At 31.7% G+C, this 21085-nt stretch overlaps 1 protein-coding gene, 1 long non-coding RNA gene and 1 pseudogene across 3 annotated transcripts; 1 reads left to right on the top strand and 2 right to left on the bottom strand.

Moving 5' to 3' along the window:
- Positions 1-554: 554 nt before the first annotated feature.
- Positions 555-5258, bottom strand: LOC120173051 (palmitoyl-protein thioesterase 1-like). Of its 2 annotated transcripts, none has more exons than XM_039180345.1 (13): positions 4921-5258; positions 4744-4828; positions 4607-4658; positions 4503-4523; positions 4372-4425; positions 3895-3945; positions 3604-3666; positions 3410-3475; positions 3231-3269; positions 3011-3133; positions 2775-2867; positions 2249-2647; positions 555-593 (listed from the first exon to the last, which is right to left on the bottom strand). In XM_039180345.1, exons 1-12 carry the CDS (start codon positions 5015-5017, stop codon positions 2258-2260), a joined length of 1134 nt encoding a protein of 377 aa, XP_039036276.1. In that variant the 5' UTR covers positions 5018-5258; the 3' UTR covers positions 555-593; positions 2249-2257. The 2 variants fall into 2 exon arrangements, with proteins under 2 accessions (XP_039036276.1, XP_039036277.1); XM_039180346.1 differs by having other exon boundaries at positions 2249-2611; positions 4921-5256.
- Positions 5259-6612: 1354 nt separating this feature from the next.
- LOC120173108 lies at positions 6613-7079 on the bottom strand. The gene is made up of 3 exons (XR_005521024.1): positions 7039-7079; positions 6830-6926; positions 6613-6797 (listed from the first exon to the last, which is right to left on the bottom strand). It is a non-coding gene; the product is annotated as an uncharacterized LOC120173108 (long non-coding RNA).
- Positions 7080-20729: 13650 nt separating this feature from the next.
- The window catches only part of LOC120173170, a 1050-nt pseudogene continuing 694 nt past the window's right edge, over positions 20730-21085 (top strand).

The following is a 21085-nucleotide window of genomic DNA, read 5'->3' as shown; positions in this document are numbered from 1 at the left end:
ATAAGACTAAAATATTATATAAATCTTTTAACTTTTATTTTTTAAAATGAAGAATAATTTGATACATTGTAAATGAAAAAAAATATCAAACAACGGTAGAATTATGACAAATGCCCTAATAAATTTAAGAACTACAATGGTTATAAGTAACATCATATTTATATGTAATTTATTTTCTTTTTCTATAAAATTCTTTAAGTTTATTTTCTCTAAAATTTTATAAATTTTAAATTAAGCGGACTATTGCGGGCTTCGCGGGCTACCCACGGTTATACCCATTAAACCCGCGGGTTTAACGGTTCGGGCTAAAAAGCCCGCAATTTAAACGAGTTTCAGTTTTTGATGTCCAAAATCCGCACGGGCCGCGGGTTAAACGGGTAGCTCGCGGGCCTTAGCCCATATAACCACCTCTAACCGTTGGATCTCATCAGATCCAACGGTCTCTGGTTGATGGCGGCTGGAGCTGAGATGCAAATCCTAAATGGATTTAGGGTTACACATTTGGGCCGATTTGGGTTTCTGGGTTATGTAACTGGGCCGGGTTCTGGTTTGGGCCTGTAAAAAAATTATTTAATAATAATAATAATAATAATAAATGAAAAAATATATTGTCTACACCGAGGTATTGACCAAGGTCTGTCGAGAGTTGGAAACCCAGAGAATTACAAATCGTAGAGGCCTCATCCTCCCTCATATTGGCAGAGAAGAAGATTCCCGTTTTCGCTGAATTAACTTTATGACCTGAGAATCAGCTGATCTGATCAAGAATCTCTCTCATTAGATTGGCTTGACCGAGATTAACTTTGCAAAAAAGGATCAAGTCGTCAGCAAAAAACAAATGCGAAAGAGGAGGAGAACCACGAGACATGATCAAGGGCTCCAAAAGGTTGACATCCATAGCTTAATGGATACTTTGACCTAAATGTTCTATACAAAGAACGAAAAGGTAAGAGGAAAGAGGACATCCTTGACGAATTCCTCTTGTAGGTTTAAACTGATCTGAAAGAGAATCGTTCCACTGAATCTACATAGTGGAGGTGGTAATGGCTTCCATAATGATGCGATGTATGGTGGACGGGCACCCGATGTCAACAAGAGAATCAGACAGAAAGTGTCATCCAACTCGGTCATAGGCCTTTTTCTAAATACACCTTCACCGTCTTCCATTTGGTTAGACCTTTTTTCCTTCGCATGGAATGAATCGCTTCTTGCACCACCAGAATAATATCGGTTATGTTTCTTCCTGCAATAAAACTCGCTTGGTTTTGAGCAATTAAATTAGGGAAGATAACCCTAATACGATTAGCAATAATCTTCATTAACAACTTGTAAAGCACGCTACACAAATTAATCGGGTGCAAATAAGAGAGATTCAAGATGCTCAACTTCTTTCTTGAGAGTGCACATCTATGATAGAACTTGGTGTTACGATCTCCTTCGTTTATCCAAGCACATCTCGATTTTTGAATCCAGAGTAATTCCTCATGGTCAAGAAGCTCCTCAAGTTGGGTTTGGATTTGAAACTCCTCAGCGAGGGTCAAGTCATCAACTTTCCTATAAAGCCTCTCTTGGATCCTGGCAAGCTGAGCTTTAAGCTTTTTTTTCCTCCTTGAAAATGTTACCGTAAACATCCCCGTTCTAAATAGAAAGGATATTAGAGAAATTATATGGAGTGCATCGAAGCGCCAATTCTCATGAACAAAATCATTGAATTTAGGGTACTTTGTCCAGCTAGCCAGAAATCAAAAGGGCTGCGGTCTTCGCTGCAAAGGGGAACCCGCCGAAAGGCACAAAATGGGTCAATGATCGGATTTGATGCGCTGGAGGTGTTGCATGTACGCTGCAAAGGGGAACCCGCCGAAAGGAGCAAAATAGGTGGATAATTGGATTCACTGAACGCTATATTCGTTTACGCCCATAACGCCAAAATAAACTCTAATTTTGTCTGTAAAGTGTTAGAAGGATGCTCAAATTCATATCTCTTCATTTTGACTCTAATTTCGGTGCTGGCAGACAAGCTGTTCAAGACAGTATGTATTCATAACGAAAGCAGTTGTAAAGAGATTGTCTTTGCAGACACCACACAGGTTATATATCAATACAAATTTCATCAAATGATATGATAAATTACTCGGGTTTATCCTTACAAGGGGTAAGCTGGTAAGGCTATAATCTTTAATTTCAAACCAACGTGGAGATGATCTTTAAATAACCTCTACTGAATTGATTCAAATAATACTCTGTAAAGGATATGGCTTTAATCTTCTGTAAGTCCAAGTAATTCCTCGATGAAGCTTTGGACCGACGGGGGCCACCGGTACGATGACGATCCTTCGAGTACGAGTTCGGATGGTGCTTTTTCCTGCAACAAAGGCACTGCTTCCTTTCTCTTATGGTTTAACATGACCTTACGATGAGGTTCATAAACTTCAACATAACTACTCCGAACGCTATCAGCCGTTGACACTTGATCCTTCAAGAACGGTACAACATGCTTTTTCATGTCTTCGTTGGAGATTCCGAGATGACCACCCGAGACATTAATGTAGTGGACCTTTCCTGCGTCGTCCAAGGCTTTTAACCCGATCCAGTCCTCGGTGTAAAGCTTTGTCTGCATCGGTAACGGTAAGTAATTATCGACTAGAAACTGCATGAACAGATTGTAAAACATTGATCTGACCACAAGTTGTTGCTAGCCTAGATATATGTATCAGGTGTAGGTCGAATTCATACATCAACACATAATTCAGTTTCTGCATGGACAAATACCGTACATCTTGAGGCCGAATGACAGGCTTGAAGGCCCCATCTGGGTAAAACCCGAACCAAGATGTTTCCTTTGGTATCAAAACAGTGTCATGCTCAAACTGTTCAAGTCGAAGATGAGCCGGATTATAAGATAACTTTGCAGATATTCAGAGAAGCTACTCAATCAAAAGAACAGAAGCCGGCAAGCCGCCAACGGTCCAATCAGTGTTTGGAAAGCTTAAATGCATGTTTTGCAGCTTACCATGATAAGTACCAAGTTTTGCAAGCCAGTGAACCTCTCCTTATAAGTAGAATTCCTTTCATCTGGGAGTTCGTTGTTAAGCTTCGGAAGAAATCGACATTTTTTCAAATAATGAAGTATATCCTGGAAGTTAAGATGTGATTTGAAACTTGACATGATCATGTAAGTTTTAATCAATTGAAACAATATGTAAAGCAGTTAATCATCGTATGCTACTCACGTTTGGCAATTTTAGATAACCACTTGGTGCCAAATGAGCCTGCAAAATGGCAAATCACATACATGAAACTGATAAAACTAACAATGTATTAAACTAATATTGAGAAATTGCATTGTTCATCAAAATCATGAAGAAAGATGAGTGTATGGATTAAAAAGCCTTAGGGAGAAGCAGGTTACTTGGATATAGTCGCTGTATATCTCCGATTTGATTAGCTTATCCGCAATCAGACACAGAAAACCAGACTGCAATACGAAAGCAATACAGCTCCAGATAGGATTAAAGGAGTTTCGCGTTGACTATAGACGGTTATCTACCATGACATCTTATCAATACTACCAGTAAGCAACTAAAAGGGTAGCATGACACTTACACCACACAGAGGAACAGAAGCAGTACCAGCATGAGGCCCTGCTAAAGAGATAAAATTCTTCACCTGTTTTGTCATGCAGAAACAGAAAATCGTCCTGAACATTCAGTTCATATGAAAAAAATAAATCCTAAAACATTCAACACATAGTGAATGAATAGAGCACAAAACATGTAAAAATGTCGGTGAAAAGATTCAGTAAACACATGATCAAGAAGTTAATCTTTCCCTTTTCCATAAACCAACTAGATAATCTTCCCATAAATAGAAGCTCTATCGTAAGCCGGTTCGTACCTGTGGCGCACCATCGCAAAACTCTATAACGCCCCGGGCTATCAAGTTACCCTGTTAAACAAAGTAAATATTTGAGAAAGATAGTCCATGAATGCAAGGCCTCTCAGCATCAAACTATAAAAACAACCAACACGATCAACAAAGCTTTTAGATGCATTTTCGTTTATCTATTTGTTAACTTCTCTGAATTCATTTGACGGATTGAAGATAAGTAGAACCGATGATTGTGAAATCAACCGGATGGGTGAGGTATAAGCACTGACATGTAAGCTCTAAGTTTCTGTTACCAATTCCCCTACTCAATGTGATGATATACTATACAAAAAGATCCTTGCAGATTGTAAATAAAAGTGTGGATTAAGGAAAGAGGAAACAACAATATGTGAATCCTAGCAAAAGCAATGCTATTAAATGGAACTAAAAATGAACAAATGAAGTATTTCTGCATCAATTAGTGAACTGAATTGGAAAAAGCACCTGGGAGAGACCAACTATGTTGTAACCATTACTCAGTTCTTTCATTTGCTTAACCTGTTGATAACAAAATGGAGTTTTGTCAAAGGGAAGATAAACTCCAAACCAACAAATTACCCAGAACAATACATCACCTTCTCACAAACCACGTTTGCCTGCAAACAAGCAACAAAAACTGTTAAAAAGAGGAAACCAGACAATAATAATGGAATCTTTTTCATCATGTAAGAAGTTTTACCTGTTCTTCAAGAGGCATAAACCAAGAATCCCATGTCCCATCTCCAATTTCTCTGCATGAGTGAAAAGGAATATCAAGTCGATATGTTGTAAAAAAGGAAAAGGAAAGTGAAAGAAAAGAAAGCTTAAGACACATACAAACAATATCCTTTAGAACCAGAGAAGTTAGTGAGAAGTTCAGTGAAGCGTTTGACTCCACGATTGGCACACTGATCTCCGATCCCTGCAACAACAACAAAATTAGAGAAAAAACCCAAAAAATTTAAGCTTTGATATAGGAAGACTATGATGGGAAATGAAGAAGACAACAATTACCATGGATAACAACGAAGGGGATCGAATGAGAAAATGGGGTGATCGTAATAAATACAAGAAAGGAGATAAAGGCATTGAATTTAGAGGGAAAAGCCATGGATTCTGAGATAATGATTCTATTTCTTTCTCGTGATTTCTGGGTTTTGGTTGCAGGAGCTCTCGAAGGGAGTTGTTGGTTGAAAGGTTGAAGAAAGGTTGGAGCTTGGAGGCTTCTGATTGGTGAAAATTAAGCGAAAAACACGGACTTGTGAATCCGATGAGACGCAAATATTTGTCACACGTTCAGATTGCTTGTTGAATATATCGATTACTTTAGCTGTTGTAGCTTGTGAATTTAATTCAACCCCTATCTTATCGGGATCAACTTATCATTACTACTGTATTTACTTCCATCGGGATCGTCAATGATTTAGTCAAATTCCATAACATGTCCCTATATTATGTTTTTTTATTGAATCTAATCCTTTTATTTTAAACTTTTTACTTGCCAACGTTCGAAATGTTTACATACCTCGTCCATAAACCCATCTATATATTTTCCCATCGCAAACGTCGCAGTAAAATTCATCATCGGAAGCGTAAGCAATCTTTAGCTGAATTCGATCCGAATGAGAAAAAAGTAAAATGATAATGAATATGATATATAACGAGCTCTCTGATATATATGAGATATTATATATATATCATTTATAATTTTTATGTTTATAATTAATTATTAATTTTTTTATTTACGAAAGTATACAAAATCGAATCAGTTATATATTTTTTTGCGTGTGAAATTTTTTAGGTTAATTTCGCTTTGATTCTAACCTTGATTCTTCAACCTATTTCTCAAGCTTCTCATTCTTTGCATCAAACCAAGAACACTAATCACGATGGGCTGTACCAATAAGGAATCAAAGGCCATTCAGTGTACAATTATTTATCTACAGGATGTGTTCAAGTGGTAAGCAGCTTGATATCGTTTAAGTAAGATCTTAGGTTCAAGTTTTTGTGTATGAAGAAAATCTCCACTGAAGATTCACCCATTAATACTAGATGTACGACCTGAGTCGATCCAAATTAATCAAAACAAAACATTAAAACTAGAGAGAGAAAAAAGTATCCACTCTTTAGCATAATATCATAAAACTTGAATGAGGCAGATAAACCAGAAAGAAGAAGTTCCCAATAACCAAATTAGGTTACAAAGCTTAAAGGTAACAACTTTAGGGGTAGAGATAAAAAAGAAAAAGAAAGGGTTTTCTTTGGTAACTCGATTCAAGCAACTCTCTTGTTTCTCTTTAGAATTTGCATGGATCACGCAAGCGTTTGCACAGATAAAGTGGAGTTCAAGATCAATTTGTTTGGTATAAAATGTAAAATCATTTAGGTTTCTGATATTTCACTCAAAGTCTAAACTGTATTAATTTCCCCCCAAAAAGATAATGGTATTTTCATAATGAATTCGAACTTAACAAGTATAAGACTGCCAAAATTGACAAAAATGAAAAAGAAAACAACCCAAAGTAATATTTTTCTTTTGGCTCTTGTAATTCATATATTGGCCAGCATTTTGCAGAAGACAGCTGATCATATGCGACTTGTGACGGTTGCCAAAACATTTTGGGGCACAATGTTTTGCATTGAAACAAAACAACAGTAAAAAGAAAGAAAGAAGGCAAACGCGTGTTTTTATAGCTTGTAAATGATGATATTTAGCATTGAAGGCTCTTTATTGAGGGTACATGGAGAATCGCTGGCAATCAATTGGCAGAAAATCACTGCTCGAAATGCATTTTATGAGCAAGTAATATCTGAATACAGCAATTTCAAGAAATAAAAAAAAGACAAAAAAGGAAGGAACTGAGCACATGGAATTGGAGGTGGCATCGAGACTTTGAAGAAGAAGACTAACCTGTTCTCATACATATCATACTGTGTAATGTGGGTTCACGTCGATATCCAAACCCCTCAACTTGGCAAACGACTCCACTTTGCCTTTCAGTGTATGGATTTCCATCAATCTGCATATCACGGAGAGAGAGAAAATAGAACTAGTTTCATAAATAGCATAATTCTTTACTATGTGACTCGAACTCGAGCATGCATATGCGTATATCGGGTGAAGTCGAATACCTGGCAATCTCTGCACGCCTTCTTGCTTCTTCTGTCATGACATTGATCTCCCTAAACGTATGCTTATCGGAGAAAATCTTAGCGTCCGCGTTAGTCTGTAGGCCATGGCGTGTTCTCTGTTCAGCAGCTCATTTAGCCTCACGAGCCTCTTTACCGAAGTCATTTTGCGTATTGAATGCGGTTTGAGAATAAATAGTCAAACCCCATATTCAGATCACATGTCAGCTTCAACGGAAACAATTGAAACATAGTGAGGGAACTGTTTTATATTTACTCTTTGGTTAAGCACAAGATCCCAGGCTCTTCCGCTGAGTACATATCGAACGCCAAACTCATGGTTTTCAAAACCGGACCGGTTAGCGAACCAGTCAGTTCACTGGTTTAACCGGTCGAATCGATCCGACCGGTTGAAAAAACTGGACGACGTCATAATTATTTAAAAAATTAAATAAAATACTAAAAATATTTAATAAAAAATAATTTTTTATATCACAAGTCATATTCACAGCAAATCATAACATATATAAGTTAAAAACCATAAAATCAAGTGAAACAAAATGATTCAAATTAACTACAACATAATATTTAAGGTAAAAAATATTAAATAATAAATATAATTATATAACTATAATTAAAAAATAAATATGGGGCTAAAAAATATAACAAAATGATATTGTTTGGTTTAATTTTTTTTAAAACAATCCCACATGGCTAAGAAACATAAAAGAGCATCCAAAAAGTCTAAAGAGAAAAAATATGAGAACAAAACAATCTCACATGGTTAAGAAACATAGAAGAGCATCCCAACTAACTTCTATAAATAATAGAGGTAATTTGACATTCAAAATCATGGAGCCTTTTGGTGAGCATTGAGTGAACTATTATTTCACTTCAATCAAGCTCGAATTTTAGATTTCAATCGAGCTTCTAATTTTTTTTTAGTTCAAGCCTTTTCGAGTTCAAGTTTTAATATTATATTTCGAGTTCGAGTTGAACTTGATAATTTTTAGCTCGTGAGTTTGAGTCGGGTTGAGCTTACTTTTAAAGTTTTCAAGTTCGAGTCGAGCTCAGCAATACTCGAGTTCGACTTAGCTCGTTTAACAAACGATGTCGTTTGGTTTAATTTAAAAAAAACAAAATTGGCGGTTTTTTCCGATTTTTTCGGGTTTTCAACCGGTCCAGTTCGAAAGGTTCAACGGTTCTGGCCGGTTCACTAATAGCGGTTCAACCGGTGCAAATTGAACCGGACTAGGCAGCGGTTCCCGGTTGAATCGGCCGATCCGGTTTTCAAAACAATGGCCAAACTTGATAGGATCAAGCAGTAAATAAGTTAAAATGTTGAAAATCCAAATGACGTCGCACCATCCCCATCCGATAGCTCTGATTCCAACTATTTTCCATGTTACTCCCCGTGGTCTCATGCTGAAGCAAAACATGTGAAATTTCGTGAGATGTTTATGTGGATTCTTGTTTGGTAATCCGCAGAAGGTAGGGAGGAAATGAATAAGACCAGTTTTTAAATAGTATGAAGTTTAGCCTTGAGGAAAATCAATGCACAAAGGATGTTGTTCAGTAGTATCTGCGGCTAACTATCTGATAGTAGGATTAGCCATCAAATTTGGTTAAGTATTAACGGATTCGCTTGAACTTGATTCTGAATTCGATTATGGATCTGATTGTTGTCTCCTTCTCTCCCGAAGCGTCTGTGTGTGAAGTCTTCGAGCTCTGGCTTCGATTTCCGATTCGTACTACACTAATTTGCCTGGGTTTGTCCTGTTCATAAATCAAAAGCAAACAAAAATTATTAATTTTGGCGTACTCTCCGGGCGCCAATTTAACAACTGTCGTTTTGATGTCAAAATAAATTCCTTCTTCTCAATTAATAAATAAAGGAAATAAGTAGTAAAGAGAAGTAATGGTCGATTCTCAGGGACTTAGAAAATTTTAAATTTCTATTTAAATGGTTTAAACCATGCGATAAGTAATAAAAGGGGGTTTTGGTAAAAAAAATAAATAATAAAAAGTGATTTAAAGTAAAAATAAAGAATGTAAAGTTGAAAATGAATATGATAAAAACAACCTCAAGCCTCGCTTTGACTTAATTTCCTTCAGATCATCAAATTAGATTTTCTCTTCGGGATTTACGTCGGTTACTTTGTCTACAAGGGCAATTCTCGTGACTCTTCTTTGTATACCAAATACCCAAGAAAATCTTTGATTCCGACTTCGAAAATTGATATGATCAACATCAATTGTCGTAAATCAATAACCGCTTAAGATTGTGAAGACCGACTCGAATTATTGTTTCAATAACTACTAATTTCGATCTCAATTCCCTCTTGGCAAGGCTATCTTGCCAAGTGTGTTCCTAGGAAGTCGAATGTGCTTTCAATAAGCCGATTCTTCCTCCCACACATTTAATCGAACAATATCTTGACCAAAGTCAATCTTTGATTTTGAAAACTGTTTTGATTTTCAAAAAATAAGCACAGAGATTGAGAGAGATATTCCGAAGTTAGTGTTTTTCAATTCTCACGTTGAAATTAAGTCATCACTTAGCTCTCGGCTTATGAGAAAATTAGCTAAGCATGACAAAAGTCATACTTAGTATGTTTAAAAATAAAACTTAAAATAAAAGAAAAATGAAAACTTGAAAAGAAAATAAATAACTTTATAAAACTAAAGAGAAGAAGAAAGGTAAATTCTGAGTTGTGAATTTAGGCTTACACTAAGAGGGATTTATAGCCTATAAAACCCTAGAGATAAACATAGAAATTAAAATAAAAATATTCCTAGAGATAATTTCAAATGTTTTTTAAACTCAAACTTTAAAATTTTAAAATAAGTCTCATAAGATATCTATGCCCATTCACTTTCTAGAAGGCGCTGACTAGATCTTTTAGAAAACTGTTACTGACTGAACTTTCTAGAAACTATCACGTCAGACTGTGTCATGCTCAGAGTCGTGCCCATATCTCCTTCCGTGACCAAATAATAAAAAAATACAGAATGCACTAATTCTGAAAAGTAAGACTCTGCACGAAAATAAGTATAAAACAACTAAATCAGCAGCAATAAATCCATAAAATCAAAAATTAATGAGCAACTATTATCGATTCAGAACACTCATCAAATGTAAACAAAGCTTGGAACCTGATCAATTTTCAGAGGATCTCCTTGGAGTAAATGGGCATCGGCAGGAATAATATTACCAAGTTTGATGCTGATAATATCTCCAGGAACCAACACCGAAGCATCTTCTTCGCTCCATTTCCCATCACGTAAAACCTTTGCTTTCGGAGCCAATCGAGCCATAAGTGCAGCAGCAGCATTTCCAGCATTGTTTTCCTCAATAAAACTGATTGTTTAGTTGATAACAAGCAGTCCTAGATTACCATACCAAGCAAATCATGGTAATCTGTTGACTTTCCCTGCAACGAAAGAAGGCTTTTAGCAACCGATTCCGAAATCAAAGGTGTATCAGATTTTCACTCGTTTCACAAACGTATCAACTTACCCCTCCATGTGCAGGACCGATGGCCATACGAGCGGCTGCTTCCATTACCCATGATAGAGGGTTCCACATAAATCCCAAGAATTTGAGTATTTTATTTTCCTGAAAGTGAAGAACAAAACTCAGTTTGATTGCATAATTAGGACAAAAGTTACAACAACGACGGCTACAAAATGAAGATTTAATTTACTTTTTTCTCTTCAAGTTTATTGTAACCAAAAAGCTCAAGCCTCGTCTGTACTTCATCAGAAGTTAAACCTTCTTTTGTGCATTTCATGCTTTCAAAAACCTCTTCAACTGGTATGTTTTCCTGAATGAATAACATCAAAGGACAAGTTTATATGAACTAGGACAAGAAATTCAAACGATTTCCGTGTTACATTTCTTCAAACATTCGTCATGCATCAATCAAACACCAATGGTTAACTATCTTACACTATAGATTTACGTTCGAACATACGAAGATTTTAGCATCAGAAGAACTTAATAAAAGCAGGGGGAAGAAAAGAACATGTACCAAATCAACAATCTCCTTGTTCATGGCTTCAAGAGCAACGACTGTCTTTTCCATGTCCATTGCAGTTTCTGTTTTCTCAGCTCCCATCTCTCAAAATCAAATATAGATTATCTGCAAACAAAACAACATTCCATACGATCATTTCACTTCTAAAACAAAAACCCGTTTTTTGAAAAGGGATGGGAAAAAAGGACAAGTACCTAGCAGGGTGACATGAAACCACGAGAAGAAGGAAGCTGGAGGAATGAGAGCGAGGGAGCGATGTTTGTTAAAAGAAGAAATGCGATGGGTTTATATAGAACTTAATTCCATTGAAACAAGATACCTTGCAATCGAGTAGAGCCAAAAACGTGGCTTCTGCAACTCCGTCACCAGTATTTGCATAGCAAAGAAAATTTGGTTGTTTCCAAATATACGAGGGTATGACTTTGAGATGATAATAATTATTGAATTTATGGGCGTCTTTAGCATATATACATTTGCTTTAGCTCATATCGTTTTCGCCATGAGAAGAATATAACTCTTATATAATATTACAATGTTATTAAAATAGTGTTTTTCTTATAATTTTTAAATAAAATAATTGAGAATCGATAAATTAAATATGGATAATTTAAAATTTTATGATTAAACTTTTTTCAATCAATTAATTAAATATGGGTAAATTAAAACTTTATCATTGAACTTTTTTCTCATTCCTATTTTAGTCACTAAAATTATTTAACTCTTATGTAATATTACAATATTATTAAAATAGTGTTTTCTTATAATTTTTAAATAAAATAATAGAGAATGATAAATTAAAACTTGGATAATTTAAAATTTTATCATCAAACTTTTTTCAATCAATAAATTAAATAAAGGAAAATTAAAAATTTATCATTGAATTTTTTCCTCATTCCTATTTTAGTCACTAAAATTATTTAGGGTAAATTATGCATTTAGTACTTAAACTATCAGTTTTTGTCCATTTTAGTACCTAAAATTTCAACTTTTTTCCTCAAAATCATACTTAACATTTAGTTTTTGTTTCATTTTAATACACACTATTAAAAACTTCATGGACAGGCTGACGAATCATAGCTTCAATGGACGGACGACCAATTCGAACGGTGGATCATGAGAAAATGATTAGTCGACCAACATAATCCAATTTCAAGCCCATCAGATGGTTGACGGTGGAGATCAGATGATGAAGAAGTCAAAGAGTCCCACATTTAGGGGGATTGAAAAGGTACGAGCTGAAAAATTTGAGTTTCATTGACCGATGGATGTGAGGACCAACGACGATAGACGAGGTGACCAATGAACCCATCCGTTAGGTTTTTAATGATGGGGGTACTAAAATGAATTAAATGTTATATTTTGAAGAAAAAAAATGAAAGTTTAGATACTAAAACAGGTCAAAACTAATAGTTTAAGTACTAAATGCATAATTTACCCAATTATTTATTTAAGTACTAATAGTTTAACTCAACCGTTAAATCATGAAAGATGGGTTGAAATTACTTGTTTTATTAATATTGTACCATGGCATGGATCGCTAAAATCTCTTGTCCTCATTGATGTCACCCTCATCCATGATTTTACCCTCACCCTCACTCAAAACTACCCACCAACAGAGTTTTCTCGGACATTTTTGGGTCCTGAGTTAAAACTTAAAAATAGGTTCTATAAAATAAAAATATATTCTATTATTTTAAACATTTAATTTAAAATTATATTAATAAATCATAGAAAATGATTAAATTTTATCAAATATGTTATTTTTATTGTTTTATTAATAAAACATCTTAAATACAATTAAGAGAACAAAAAATATTGAATGTGAGCATGATATAAAGTTTGAATTTGAACAATAAAAAAATGAAGAATAGTATATTATTTTACTTTAGATTAAGATTGAAGAAAACTAAGAGTTAAAAGATATTTGATAAATTAGAGAATGAGATTTGGAAAAGATAAAAAAAAATAGATTTAATTTCAAAGTTAATCGAATTAATGAGAGAAATAAAGAAAGGGATGAAAATTTGAGAATTTTATAGAATTGAACATTTAATAATTAAAGTAGAAAATGAACACAATTTTATAAAATTTAAAAATAATAGGAGCTTTTAATAATGAAGTTAGAAAATATGAACAATTTATAAAATTGAAAACAAAAAGGACCCTTTATAAAAAATGGAGCCCTGAGCTGTAGATCCGGCTGCTCCCGAATATATCCGGCTCTGCCCACCACTCATCTACTCAACCAAAACACGACACCCACAATTAAGTCGAGTGTGACTTGATTAAGAGCACTTGTAGAACGACGTTATGCATTTTGTGAATGAAATCTATTTTCTCATCTTTATTCATTCTTCTGTTCTCGTGCTTTTTTCTCTCTATTCTTCTCCTTTTTCCTGCAAACCATAACAAATTCTCGTTAATAGCTTAACGACAATTATAAAAATCATTGAGAATTTACTACTATTGAGAAAGACATTCTCCTTCCGAGTTATTTGGTTAGTTGTATGACCTAATTTTTTAGTTTTATCAAAGTGACAGATCTAAAATTATTCTAAGGTGGACACAGATACAATAACGATATAAAACTTTCAAATGGAATGAGTACGAATAAAATTTCAGGACTGTCCGTAAAATAAATAACTAATTGAAAAAAACTCAGATTTCATGATAGACACCATCAATAAATAAATAACTAATCGGAAAGAATTTATATTTCAGAGTTACACAAGTTATGGCTTCGCCACCGGTCAAGCCAATAGAGATGCGGATTAAGTGACTCGTCGTACCCAACTCAATAGTAATCTTTTTAATCGGGGCTAGGGCCCCTCCTAGGAAGCTTTCGAATTTCTTTTTAAGGGTTAGTCCACGTAGCTAAGTAGATGATATTATGGGCTACAGTAGCCCAAATCACCGTTAAAGAGAAACTCGAGCCCAAAACACATGATTCATGACATCCGGCAGACGCCATTACAATTCAAACGCCAAACTGATAGTCAAAATAGTCATAAAACTATAAAGTATAAATCCCATGAAGATCCCGACACCTATATTAAAATAATGTCCCCCCCCCCCCTTTTCTTTTAGTGAAATTAAAGTCAAATAAAGAGCTTGACTAACCCGTTTAAACAATAGCCGATCACTTCATTTTCCCTTACCATGGTTTAGGGATTTACACTATTTAATCGATTCATTCAACTTCAAAGATTTAAATTAAGACCACGGTTTTCAGAACCGGACCGGTCAGCGAACCGGTCGTGCTACCGATTCACTGGTTCAACCGGTCGAATCGGACGACGTCATAATTATTTAAAAAATTAAATAAAATACTAAAAACATATAATAAAAAATAAAAAAAATTTAGGTTGAACCGGTTCACGGTCCGATCCGGTTCGAGCGGTTAAAAGCCGGTTCGAACGGTTCCTTGCGGTTCACTAGAATCGGTTCAACCGGGGTAGAATGGACCGGACAAGGCAGCGGTTTCTGATTGAACCGGCCGGTCCGGCCTGGTTTTCAAAACACTGATTAAGACACTTTCTAAAATTGAAGTATGTTTTATCCGTCATAGGTTAAGCTCAATCAACTTGCTGTAGAAACATTAAGATTACAGATGAATCGATCACGTGGATTCAGTAGCAAAATGAACTATCGTTCTTCTCAGAGGTCTTGAGTTCGAGCAACTACGTCTGTAGTATTTGTGTGCGTCGTCAATCATTTAAGAAATTTCTAATCAGATATTACCTTTTAACCATCCAAATTAAGATTACAAATAAATACTGCTAACGACAATAAAAAATAAACAATATCAGTACTAATATAATAATAATAGAACACAATAATGCATTCACAATTGATTTTATTATAATTCAAACACGATATATATATATATAAACTGACTGAATAAACTATCAGAATAATGAAATCAGTTTAAAAGTTTAAAATAAGATTAGATCAACATAATAATCATATAACAACGGGGTCGAAGACAAATCCATACTTTTAAAATTGAGAGAAGAAATCTTACGAAAATAAAATCAAAACATATTATAAAAAATTTTATTTAAAATTATTGTGAATCGATTGTAATATATTTGGTTTCTATTACTGAAGTCAGGGATTTTGAATCTGAAGTATAGGAGTGACGCTGTCTTTCTCATATATTGACAATCATACACATCAGTTAAGACTTTAATATAGTATTGTTTGATGTATACCATCATCTTTGACCAACAAAACAATTAGTAGTAGCCATGACATGATTTTCCTTCACCGCTGGGCATAAAATTTCAAAGCCGATGCTCATTATTCCAGTTAAATTGCATTTCCCTTTCCAAAATAACGTTAGCATCAAAATAGTGGTTTAGAGGCTTAATATATGATATTAAAAAAAATACTTTTTTCGGTTTGATTTTAGGCTCAAGTAAAAAAAATGTGTTTAAACTATACTTTGAAATACGTTTTAGTGATTAAAGAAATTTTCGTTTAAAATAGGGACTAATGTTTTTTCGTTAAATTTTTAGGTGCTTACCGTTATATTTTTTTAATTTTTTATTTTCACTAATAAAAATATTTTTTTTTTTAAAAAACTAAAAAAACCCCTTCCCCTCGTCGTCCCTTTCCCTCACATCACCCCACCTCCGATGGCGAATGGTCACCATGGGTCTGGTTTTGTTTGGAACACGACGGTGAACACAACGGTAGCGGCCGTGTAACGTACGAACGACTATAGGTGTCGAAATCATCAAAAAAACATAAATGAAAAACTTAAAAATTCGTCGCCCTTTCGCGGCATTTTTTACGACGATCGACACAATTTCACAATTGATGGGGAACTTGGTTTTGGTCGCGACTGCGAGACAGTTATGATGGTGTTAAAGGTGATGGCCACGGACCTACGGTGGCTGACCAGCGTCAAAAATGTAAAATTTGAGGTTTCATGTTTAAAAATACAATATTAATTTTTTAAATAAAATAAATTTTGAAAATTTATATGCATGACATGTGTCAGATAACGTTCAAATTTAAAGGTCATTACAGTCCATACACCTAAAAGTGTAACGTTGAAAACTTTAGGCACCTACTTGTAGTGAAAATTTCTTTAGGAACCAAATTGTATTTCCAGGTACAGTTTAGTTACTTATTTGTGTATTAAGACTTGATTAATTTAGTTTGAATGTGTGTATTTTCACGTAAATTTATAGAAAAATAAACAGCGTTAAAAATTTAACTATTAAGTAATCAAAATAAATAAAATTTGAAAGTTCGATGATCAAATTATTTTTTTTAAATTGAATGACTAAAATAAAAATACCAACAAAGTTAAGCATAAAAATTAGTTTACCTAGTTTACACTTTATCCTTCATATTGTAAAATCGTTTTTGTATTCAAAACAATGGGCTAAGATCTTTTCTTCAATGGAATTGGAAACGTGAATCACACTTTATAATTGCTATGTCGACTTTTTTGTTTTAAAGTACTTAGACTATGAATGAAGACTATATATTTAAAGGATAATTTGTTTGACGGAAAGAAAATTTCGTAAAATGAATGTATTTTATGGAAATTATTTTACGGTAATTGAATAATGTTGTGTAATTTATTTTTTACTGGTTGGTAAATTCTTTAAAAATTATTTATTAAAAACATCAAATACAATAAATGTTAACAAATAATAATATTATTTTTAAAATATTAGAATAATTTTTTAATATGTAAATATTATAATTAAAATATTATATTTACAATTTTATAAATAAAAATATTAAGATTATTATATTTTATTAAAATAAAATAATTATAAATTATATTAATTATTTGATAAAATAAGAATCATATATTATTAATTATATTAATTATTTATTAAAATAATAATATTATTAAAAAATTAAAAATTATAATATTAAAATAAAAATATTGTATTATATTTTAAGGAGTATATATTAAATATTCAAATAATTCAATAATATTATTTTTATGATATTAATAAATAATATTAATTTTATTAATAATTTATTATATATTATTAAAATACAATTATAATATTATATATTATAAAAATATAGTTATAAAAATATAATATAATATTATATTATTAAAATTATCAATAAATATAATTTAATAATTAAATATTTTATTAATATGATACTCAAATAGTATATTAATATTAAATATATATAATAATAATATTTTGAGCGTTTATGCTTTAAAGTGGAAAGTTCATAAAATGACTTACGGAAATCAGATGGTAAGTCATTTTCCAGAAAATGCAAAGAAAATTCAGTTGACCAGGAAAATGAATTACATTGATCGTCTATTTTTCGCCAACCAAACACTAGAAAAATGAGGAAAACATTTCTCTGAAAAACCAATTACAGAGAAATAAACGGACCCTGAGATTAAAATTTAGATAATAAAGTCCAATTAAAATTTTTGAGGAGTCCAATTAAAATTTTATCATTGTATTGATTTTAAATTTTACAAATTTTAAAAGAATTAAATCATAAAATTATTAAGTATATTTTAAATATTAAAGTGTAATTTTAAGTTACACTAGTTTACATTATCTAGAAGGCCTAGGCAATAAATTTGTCATTTTTGGGAACCCGTGCCCACTCACTGGCGCCGTCAAATTGTAACTTTAGACTTCAAACCACGCTATTGTAATTTAAATATTTAATTAGTAGAAAATACAAGAATTAACCTATAAATTACAATATTTGTGGTTTGAAGTCAAAATGGATGGTTGAAAACAGAGATGGGTTGCGATTAATTTCATCGTATAGAGGACAGGAGTCGAGAAATAAACCCCAATTTGTTGTCTCGAACGTCAGCAATAATGACGAGAAAGCTCGATATTCTTCGACATATGTATATATATTGTACACATGCATGCATGTAAATCCTTCAATTTGATTAAATTAACAAGGTTCTGTCAACACACACTAGCTACGTACAACTGAAAATTATCCCATTAGTCAAACGTTCAACTCTTTCACCCAAAAAATAGACACTTTTCTGTCAAGTCTACCGTTTTAGTTGATCCACGAGGTCATTAATTTGTTCTTAAAAAAACATGTCATTAATTACATCGTTTATAAGTTTTAGAATTATCTTTCCTTGAGTGGCTTTATATGTTTTAAGATTATGTTTGTTACGTGTAAAATATTTTTTGAAAAATGTTTTTTTTTAATATTTAATTAGAGAAAATTGGTTGGTCAACGTAAAACATTTTCCTGATCAATAGAATTTTCTTTAAATTTTTTGAAAAAATTTTTTACGGCCTATTTTCCGTAAGTCATTTTCTAAACTTTTCACTTCAAATAATAAATACTCAAAATAATTTAATTTTATGATTTTAATGTTAATATAATATTTTAATATCATTTTAATCAAAATATTAATTATTAAAAAATTTAAAATATATTTATTAATATTTCTAATAATATACTATTATATTTTTTAATATTATAATAATATATTCAGTTATATTATAATAATATAAGATATTATGTTTTTATTTTAATAGTATATAATAAATTATTAATAAAAATTATATTATTTATTAATTTCATAAAAATAAAATTATTAAATTATTAATAATAAGTACTACTATTTATGTATTTAATATTAATATAATAAAATAATAATATTTTAATAAAGATATTTAAAATATATTAATTAATACCTTTTAAAATATAATATAATACTATTACTTTAATAAATAATTAATATAATTTATAATATTTTTTATTTCAATAGAATGTACTAATCTTAATATTTTTATTAATAAAATTATAGAAATAATATTTTAATAATAATAATAAAGTATTCTAATATTTTAAAAAAACAATAATATTATGTTTTTTTATGATAAATAATATTATTTATTGTATTTAATATTTGTACCGTAAAACGTTTCCAGAAAATATAATTCATTTTAAGGAAAATATTTTTCAAAAAATGTTTTAAGTGATACAAAAGGACCCTAAATTTAATTAGTTGTGTCTATATAGGATGTATGAGTTGTCAATGATTAAGAAAATTTATGAACAATTACTACTTTATAATCACTCATATTATTAAAAAGAAGAATTGTTTTCTTTGTAAAATGAAATTATTGTATTTTATGCGTTGAAGCATTCAATGTAAAATTAAATAATTAATAACCCTTTCTAATACTACTTATCACGAGATTATTACTTTCTTCTTAAAATAAAATAACTAATTATTTAACTTTTACATCCAAAATAGACACTCCTCTTTTAAGTCCACCATTCGAGTTCATCCAATTAGGGACAAACATAATATTTTATATTAAAAGGTAAACTTGAATTTATAAAATTTTAAATAGGCAAATTTAAACTTATAGAATTCTAGAGGAAAAAAAAAGATTTTTAATAGAAAAATACATTAAAAAATCTAAAATATCTAGTAAATTTAAATTCATGGGGTGATCGCCCCATCTGTCCTTATCATAGTCTATCCTGGATCCAACTACTCATAAATTTAGCTATTTCAATTAAATTACTATCTAATTAATAAAATTTAGTTTTTGAAAATGTCAATATTATTATAAAAAACATTATTTAAATATAAATTAAGTTTAGATAAGCAAAAATTTTTGTATATATAATCCATTACATGGAGTCAATAATAGCGAAGCACCAGCGGATGGTGCAACAGTAAGAAACGTGCAGAGCTTCTATTATTGAATGTTGAAACTTTGAAATTTTGAAACATCACTTTCTCTGTTCTTTTTCTTTTGCTGAGTTCACTACTTGCATTGCTGAGCCTGCCATCCCTTCCTTCTGTTTAAACATAACACCTATGAATAATCTCTCTGTCTCTATTCGAACCTAGTATTAAAACATATATATGTGCGCAGGAACGAACGCATAATTTTAAATAAGAATGACGAATTTGAACTTATAAAATTTAAGAAATAACTTGAACTTATAAAATTTTAAGGACGAAAATAGATTTTCAATAGAAAATACATAAAAAAATCTAAAATATATATTAATTTTAAATTTTTAATAAAGACGACCGCCCCAACCAGCTCCCCTAAGTTTATCGTTGTATATGTGTGTATATATATATGCCGGGAAGAAACTATTTAATTATTCATTCTATATTATTAAATGTATTATTAAAAATATATTTAAAATATATGATAATATAACCATTTATATATATGCATACGCATTCTAATTAATTCAACATTCAAATTTAAATTATAAAATAATTCTATAAATATGTTTAAATTTAATATACAATTATTAAAATATACCAAATTTCACATACAATTATTGTATGTATGTTGAAAATAAATTATTTAATTATTTATTTTATACAATAAGGTCATCAACTAGTTTCAATGTATTTCATAAATAATTATATCAATTTAATTATAAGTCTTATCTTATATTTAATGCCTTTAAAATGTATTTTTAAACATACATAAAATAATCTAATGGGTTTTTTTTAATAATGGAGTACTATTTGTTATGAAATAAGTATAATTATTTAATTTACATATATAATTTAAGAGTAAAGTATATAAATAGTCCCATAACTTTTAGGACGCTAGTATTTTGGTTACCCAACTTTTGAAACTTGCAATACAGTCATTAAACTTTTATTTCGTTTTCAAAATGGTCTCTACCGTTATCTCCCGTCAGTTTTTGTTAACGTGGTACGTTAACTCCGTTAAAACAACACCCCAGGTCTTCTTCTTCTTCCTTCCTTCTTCCTTCTTCTTCTTCTTCTTCCTTCTTCCTTCTTCCTTCTTCCTTCTTCCTTCTTCCTCTTCTTCTTCTTCTTTCGTTAGCCCTTCATATCGATAGGAAACGGTGAGCTGATCTTTGTTTTTCAGGTCCTCAACTGCGCGAGCTATTGAAATGGCCTCGACCACTTCCTTTAGGGGAGGAACGGGTTCGTTTGTTGCATGAGGTGCAGTATATTTTACTAATCGCTGCAGGTTTGTCTTGTTTTAGTATTTGAATTCCAT

This window comes from Hibiscus syriacus, unplaced genomic scaffold (assembly GCF_006381635.1).
Source record: "Hibiscus syriacus cultivar Baekdansim isolate YM2019G1 unplaced genomic scaffold, ASM638163v2 tig00111941_pilon, whole genome shotgun sequence".
In the NCBI taxonomy this organism is placed as follows: Eukaryota; Viridiplantae; Streptophyta; class Magnoliopsida; order Malvales; family Malvaceae; genus Hibiscus; species Hibiscus syriacus.
The sequence above is the reverse complement of the archived record's forward strand: the minus strand, read 5'-3'. Positions and strand labels throughout refer to the sequence as shown.